Source organism: Nomascus leucogenys, chromosome 21, assembly GCF_006542625.1.
Source record: "Nomascus leucogenys isolate Asia chromosome 21, Asia_NLE_v1, whole genome shotgun sequence".
NCBI classification, from domain to species: domain Eukaryota; kingdom Metazoa; phylum Chordata; class Mammalia; order Primates; family Hylobatidae; genus Nomascus; species Nomascus leucogenys.
In genome coordinates, this window is record NC_044401.1 from 70,681,817 (window position 1) to 70,688,872 (window position 7,056).

The 7,056-nt window shown below is 46.1% G+C and overlaps 1 protein-coding gene across 2 annotated transcripts in view; it reads right to left on the reverse strand.

The window, feature by feature from the left end:
- MITF (melanocyte inducing transcription factor) overlaps positions 1-6,795 on the reverse strand; it is a 235,129-nt gene extending 228,334 nt beyond the window's left edge. For both annotated transcript variants that reach the window (XM_003264876.2, XM_012502242.1), the window contains exon 1: positions 6,535-6,795. In XM_003264876.2, coding sequence (XP_003264924.1) covers positions 6,535-6,638 — 104 coding nt within the window. In that variant the 5' untranslated portion in view covers positions 6,639-6,795. The remainder of the gene's footprint in view (positions 1-6,534) is intronic.
- Positions 6,796-7,056: the final 261 nt, after the last annotated feature.

A 7,056-nucleotide genomic window follows, 5' to 3' on the forward strand; every position in this document is an offset into this window, starting at 1 on the left:
CAGCCTGTGCAAACTGCACTGCAGAACTCAAAGGGAATTAAACATACATCAACTTAAATAAAATCTATAAATAGTAGTAATTGGGAAAAGGAAATCTCCAATAACAAAGCAAACCAAGACTGAGAATCCCACTTCAATCAAGTGTTCTATCTAATCGTACCACAAAACGAATCTGCATAGTAAGATTTGAACATCTGCAGGTTGAGGCACCTCAATATTGTCTATTTTGTTTTGGATGCATGATTCTATATACATTTTAGTTATTCTTAAGAGAAGGGTAAAAACTGCTATCATAGTAAAATTCTGCTAGAAAAGGAGGAATTAATCTCATTTACTAACAGTGCTAGGTGCTATGCTAAACATATTTATACATTTTTGCTTAGTTTTAAAAGTTCTACCAACCCTAAGGGGGTGGGTTCTACTGATCTCATTTTACAGCTTAAAGAAATTGAGACTCCAAGAAGTTAAGTATCTTGAACACAGATATAGTGGTTAAGTGGCAAAGCAGTGACCACAGACAGCACTTAAGCAGGGCTCCCTCTAAACCTGTCCACGTGCATGCAGCCTCTCTGCCACCATGAGGTATCATCAGGTGCCTGGAGACCACAAAGAAGAGCTTAGAGAAAGGTTAGAAGTTTAAAAGGCAAACGGAAACCCTAAATGTCTACTTTACGATCATGCCCTCCAAGGTGTCTAACATTTTACTTAGTGTAGAGAAACACATTTGACTATCGTTTCACCTTGAAGGCCAAACTCAAACACCCCTATTTGTCCACAAAACTGCCTCCCCAGTTCCCCTTCCTCTATTAAACGCCCCCAACTGCTGATGCCCACCCTGCCACAGGGACCACACTCTGCCTTGTGTAATTAGCTGGATCCATGAGTTCTCTTTCCCTCACCACACAGGGAGGGCACAGTATGATGTATCTTTGAATTCTGCACAATCAACCAGGCATAGTACAGACTAGAGGACAAGAGCATGTAGCTACAGAAGCCTCAGTTTAAATCTAGGCCCCACTGACTTGGCATGCCTCAGTTTCCCTCTCTGTAGAATGAGAATAATAAACTATTACATACAGCCAAGGTTGAATTAACGGCATTAATACAGAGTTAATATTCAGAATAGTGCCTGGCACATAGGAAGCACTAGATAAGTCTTAACTGTTTTTAAAATTATAATTAATATCATTATTGTTTTTATTTATTATGATCACCTCATACAGATTTCACAAAGATTAAATATGTTTTACACACGTAAAAACACTTAGAACGGGGCTCACACATAGTACATACTCAATAAATGTGACCCATCATTATTAGCATTAGTGTGCACATACTAGGACTCAATAAATATGTGTTGAACACGAATTTTTATGGATACACTAATGTCAAAATTGTTAGTTTTTTTAACTAGCATAAAATAATTGTTATGATTAAATGAATAATACAAAGTGCAAAATATTTATCTGAACACTTCATTAGAAGAAAAACAAAAAGGAATTTACTAACATTGAAAGAACTGTATTGCATAACAACACTTGCCTTAGAGAAGACAGCCACAGTCAAGCAAATGCAAAACACCTTCCAAAATGCCAGGCACACTGCTAGCTAATGAAAATCACAACAAGAACATGTGCTAACATTTACTGAGCACTTACTATGTGCCAGGCACTATGCTAATACTTTTCCCACAGTCAACGTAACACTTATATTCTTGAGACTACTGGAAGCAGGCCCCTATTTGCCAGATGAGGAAACTGAAATTAGACGTCACCCAGCCTGCCCAAGGTCACCCAGTAAGTTAGGGACAGACACTGATGGCAGAACAAGGCTCTTCATCTCTATGCTAGTGGTTCCCTGCAGATTAGACAGACCAAAAAAAATCGAGAAAACTTTCAGAAATCAAAAAATGACTGACAGTTTTGTTTTGCCAAGAATGGATTATTATGTCATCAAAGAAAGGGCATTTTTTAATATGAAGACAGGAGAAAAACATCTCAGCATAACTCCAAGAAATGGCAGCGGCCTTATACGCAAATATATGTAGGTATGCGTGTGACACAACAGTCTTTGTCTTTCTCATTTCACCCAAACCTTTAAAAGTTCACACACCTTTGCCAACCAGCATTTGGGGATCACTGCTGTATCCTGTCCTGCCATGATGAAGCTAATACTCACTTTCATTCCCATTTCTAATTTGCAGAAAATGTAATAACAGCTGTCTAAATAGTACTAAAGATTTAAGAAGAAATTGGAATTAAACTAAGCCAACTGTGAAGTCTGTCCAGGAAAACGACATTAACAACTACAAAGCCATGTGGACTGAGTAAACCAAACAAAAGGACTATGAGCCTGAAAGATGCTACTATGTTTTAAAATGTTTTTAGGTCCAAAAAACCTGTAGAGACGTCCTCTGCTCCTAGGAGCTCATTCAACAGTTTCACATTTGTTTCCCTGCCATGACTATGCCTATGTGAATTCTGGGCTCACTCTAGATAGTCAGCGCTTTTCCTCTGCCACCCACCATTCAGAACTCATTCCCGGGGGAACACAAGAAGGTTTCTAAAACCTTGTTGGAGGAAACGGTGTGCAAACAATTCATTAGAACCTTTTCCCATAGTGTGTGTCTTCCTATGACACAGTCTCAACCACCAATATGACCAAAATGAGATTCACATAATCTAAATCCAGCAACTTCAGATTCCTGAAGGCAAGGATGTCTGGGTTAGAAATGAAACATGTCCTTCCTCATGAAAGACTTGAATATCTGAGGTTAGCCCCAGTGAACAATATATAAATTCCTCTTTGGAGAAAGCCTAGTAAGTATCTATTTTAAAGGAAACACAATATTCATTGCAAAAACAAAAAACCAAATCGCTTACCTTGAGTGGGTTATGGTATTAAGGAAGAAAGCAACACATACTCAAACAAATATTTATTGTGTCACGCATTGTTCTAAGCCAGTGGTTCTGAAACGGGGGTGACTTTGCCTACCACGGGACATCTGACAATGTCTAGAGATGTTTTTGGTTGCCATAATTGATAGACGCAGCAGTACTGGCCTCTAATAGGAAGAGGCCAGGGATGCTGCTGGACATCCTGCAATGCATAGGACCCTCCACAACAAGGAATTATCTGGCCCAAAATACCAATAGCACCGAGGTTGAGAAACTTTGTTCTAGGACTTGGGGACACAATAGTGAGCAAGGAACAAACAGAAAACCCTGTTCCCTTGGAGTTTGCAGTCTAGCATGGAGAAACACGTAATAAACATAACATATTGGAAAATTATACAGTAGATTATAATATAAGCCCTATGGGAAAAAAATATATAGCTGGACAAGGAAGACAGAGAGTTTGGAGGAATAGCAATTGCAAATACTGTGGTCAAAAAGGGCCACAATATCAGTGTGATGGGAATGATGTTTAAAGAAAGAACTGTAAAGAAAATAACAAGAACAACATCTGCTAACATTTCCTGAGCACTTACTACGTGCCAGGCACCATGCTAATACTTTTCCACAGTCAAGGTCACACTTAATGTCCTTAAGACTCCTGGAGGCAGGCACATACTGGTTGGTGGGGGAGTGAGCACTGGGGCTGTCTGGGCAAAGGACGGTCAAGGCAAGTGCAATATAAAAATGCCCAGTGGTGGAAGGGCCTGGGGTATTCCAAAAACAGTGAGGAGACCAGCCTGGCTGCAGCAGAGGGAGGAAGGAGGCAGACAACAAGAGACAAGGTCAGAGCTCACATCTTAAGAACCTCAAATTTTACTGAGAGAAACTAGGAGCCATGGTCAGGTTCTGGGCAGAGAATGACAGGATCTGACTTGAGGTTTAACACAGGGTTGCTTGACCTCAGCGCTATTAACAATTTGGGACCAGATAATCCTTTGTTGTGGGGGCTGTCCTGTGCACTGTAAGATGTTTAGCAGCATCCCTGGTCTCCACCTACTAGAGATGGGTAATGATCCCTTCCACTGTAACAATCACAAATGTCTCCAGACACTGTCAAATGACCCCCGGAGGCAGAATCACCTCCAATTGAGAACCAGTTCTAACAGGAAGATTGTGGCTACTACACTGAAAACTCACTAAATGTGGATATTGCAGTTTAAAAGACTACTGCAATAATCCAGGCAAGGGCTGATGGTGGCTTGGACCAAAGTGGTAGCAGAGGAGTTGGTAAGAAGCAGGCAGATTCTGGACATATTTTCAACTCTAACAACTCTGGACAATCAAGAGAAGACAGTTGATAGGCAGAATGGCTACAGCAGTCTTAACATTTCAATTTCAACTTTTTCCAACAAAGACTTAAAAGAAGTGAGGTGCCCCAGCAAAGACACAAGACAAAAAGCAATGAGAGAGAAGGCCCTGAGCAATGTGTAGCCCTTTTAAGTCACACAACAGATGTCGACGACAATACCTTACACAACTGTGGAAAACAGTATAGAGAAATGTTGCCAACTCCATATATTTATTCACAGATTTTATTTAACTGGTTTATTTCAAAGAGCATGTGTGTGCTCCACATACAAGTTTTACAACAACTTTTTTAATTTAGCCTTCCTTTCCCTGCTGGTTCAGGCCCACACCTGTTTCTAGCATTAACGTGTGAAGCCATTTCTTCCCACATACCCACATTTTTCCTTACACGTGCCTGCTAGCTAGCTACTGAGGACGTTCACCCTTACAAGTCTTTTTTGCTGACTCTGAAAAAGCACAGGCCCAAATCGTCCAACATGAGTTTCACGGCACTCATTTGGGTTTTTCCAGATGGTATTTTCCTCGCTCTCTCAAACTGATTTAATGTTATGTATCAGCTACCATCAGAAATGTTCCAAACAGTCCGGTTAATTTATTTCTTTCAGGATTCCACACACACACTCATTCCCTCATTCTGGCCGTGTAAGCATTTGCTTATAGAAGCAAAAGCAGAGACTGCCCAGTAAAACACTGGTCCCTTCAGCCGAATGCAGATAAAGCCCTGATGAGCATAACCAACAATACCCTTCACACAATATTACTCAAAACCCCCAGCCCCCAACACACACAATCTATGCTCACACACAAAACAGCCATTATGAGGAAAAACCACCAACTAAAGGCTGGTTTTATACGTCCAACTGCTTAGGCGGTTTCCTTCCAATCTGCCGTGAAGCATCTACAAAGAGGCTTCAGCAATGGCAGTCAGTAGGACCGCTGTTCCCAGATTTTCTTCCCCAACTGGGATAAAGAGTCCTGCCACAGCCCTGAAGGGAATAAACCTGGTTGCACTTTCCATTAGAAAAAGAACCAGCCCAGTGCTCGCCAGAGGCCAAGATTACACCACTTGGCTCCTCATTCAGTTGCCCTTCTCCACTCACCCTCACTTCAAGACCCTCTCCCACTCTGCCAGCCAGGCCCATTCACCCAGGCCCCACCCACAGCGAAGGGCAGGGCAGGAAGGTACAGCCGGGTGCAGAAGTCCTGCTGGGTGCTTCCAGTGATAGCCTTATCCTAGCTCACAGCTTAGAAGGGTGGAAATAAACCCTTCTCAGCTATTCCAGCCTCCACTGACCATGTCCCTTTTAGTAAACATTGTAAACGAGAAGTACGAGGCGTCCAGAGTGGCTGCCGGACAGAGAGAACGGAAGACACCCAATCCATTTCGACAGACAAGTGGGAATGGAGGCAGCAAAAAGGGTGGCTCAAGGAAACTGGGCACTAGAGGGGATGGGGCATCAGAGCAGTGGATGTCTTCACTCCTCGTCTAAAAAGTTTTTGACGTCCCCAGCGAATTAAACAAACACGTGTCTCTGCCAAGCGGGGTACACTCCTAGTAACCCCCAAGACCAAGGCTCATTTCCCCACTGCAAGGAAGGCCTGGATTTGAATGGGACTCTATTTCCAGGGAGTTTAACTTGGACTAGGGGACACGCCCACCACTGCCCTGGCCCCTCCCGCGCCCGCTTGCAGCGTCTGGAGGTGAGAGGCGGAGCCCAGAGAAACCTCACCTGCAGGAGCCCAGGGGCTAGTTTCCCCACAGGGACCGGACTCCCAAGAGGTGACTCCAAGCGAACTAATTGCTTCCCTCCAATGTCGCATCTCAGTCCACCCAAAGCTCTCCTTCTGCGAGCCCTCAACCCGCTGGGGTCTTCAGAAAGGGGGTTCACTAGAACTCTTTCTCCCCCATCCCACCGGGACAGCGTCCCGGCCCGGCGCTCCTCCTCCCCCACATCGCGCCAGGTCGCTCCCCAGCCCCCACTCAGTCTCAGCAGCTGGCATCCCCGGCCGAGGGTCCCCGCGCCTGGACGCTTCGTACCCGGCGACTCGCAGCGTCCCCCCGAAGTGCATCCATCCGAGCCTCCAAAAGGGGCACTTGGGCCGGGCGGGCGCGGCCCCCAACTGCGGGGGGCAGTTCGCCCTCTGCCCCGGGGCAAGGGCACTGGGTCCTTGTTCCAGAGCTCCCGCGGTCCGCTCTCCTCGCCCCAGAGTGGCAGACGCAGTGCCCCCCAGCCGCCCGCTGCGCCTCTGTCCAGCTGTCACCACTCACCTGCTCTTCAGCGGTTGACTTTTGAGTTCGTAATAGGTTTTGGGCTCTTCATGAAACTCCTCCCCGACTTCGAAATCCGGCACGATTCCCGATTCGGACTGCATGGCTCCCGCTTCCCGTCCTTCCACTGCTGGAAAGTGAGAACAGAGCCCGGGGGCGGAGGGAAGGTAGCTGGGCCTGGGTCCCCCGAGCCGTGCGCCCCGGCGCAGTGCCGAGCTCTGCCCGCTCGCCGGCTCGCGGCCGCCAGCCCCAGCGCGGGGAGTTTACACTCGCGCCCAGGCGGGAGGGGCCGGCGGCCGAGCGCTGTCTGGGATCTGTAGTTCCGCCCGGGCGGGCCATTCCCAGCTCGCCTAGGGAGCCGCTCCCACGAAAACTACAGCTCCCAGAAGGCCAGGCGGGGGAGAGGCAACGTGGTGGACACCGCTAGTGCAACTCCTGTTTGGATTCATTGTCAATGTCAGCAGCTCCTCTCCCTCCTCTCTCCCCACTTGCTTCAAGGGTACTGACTTGGCTACTTAATAT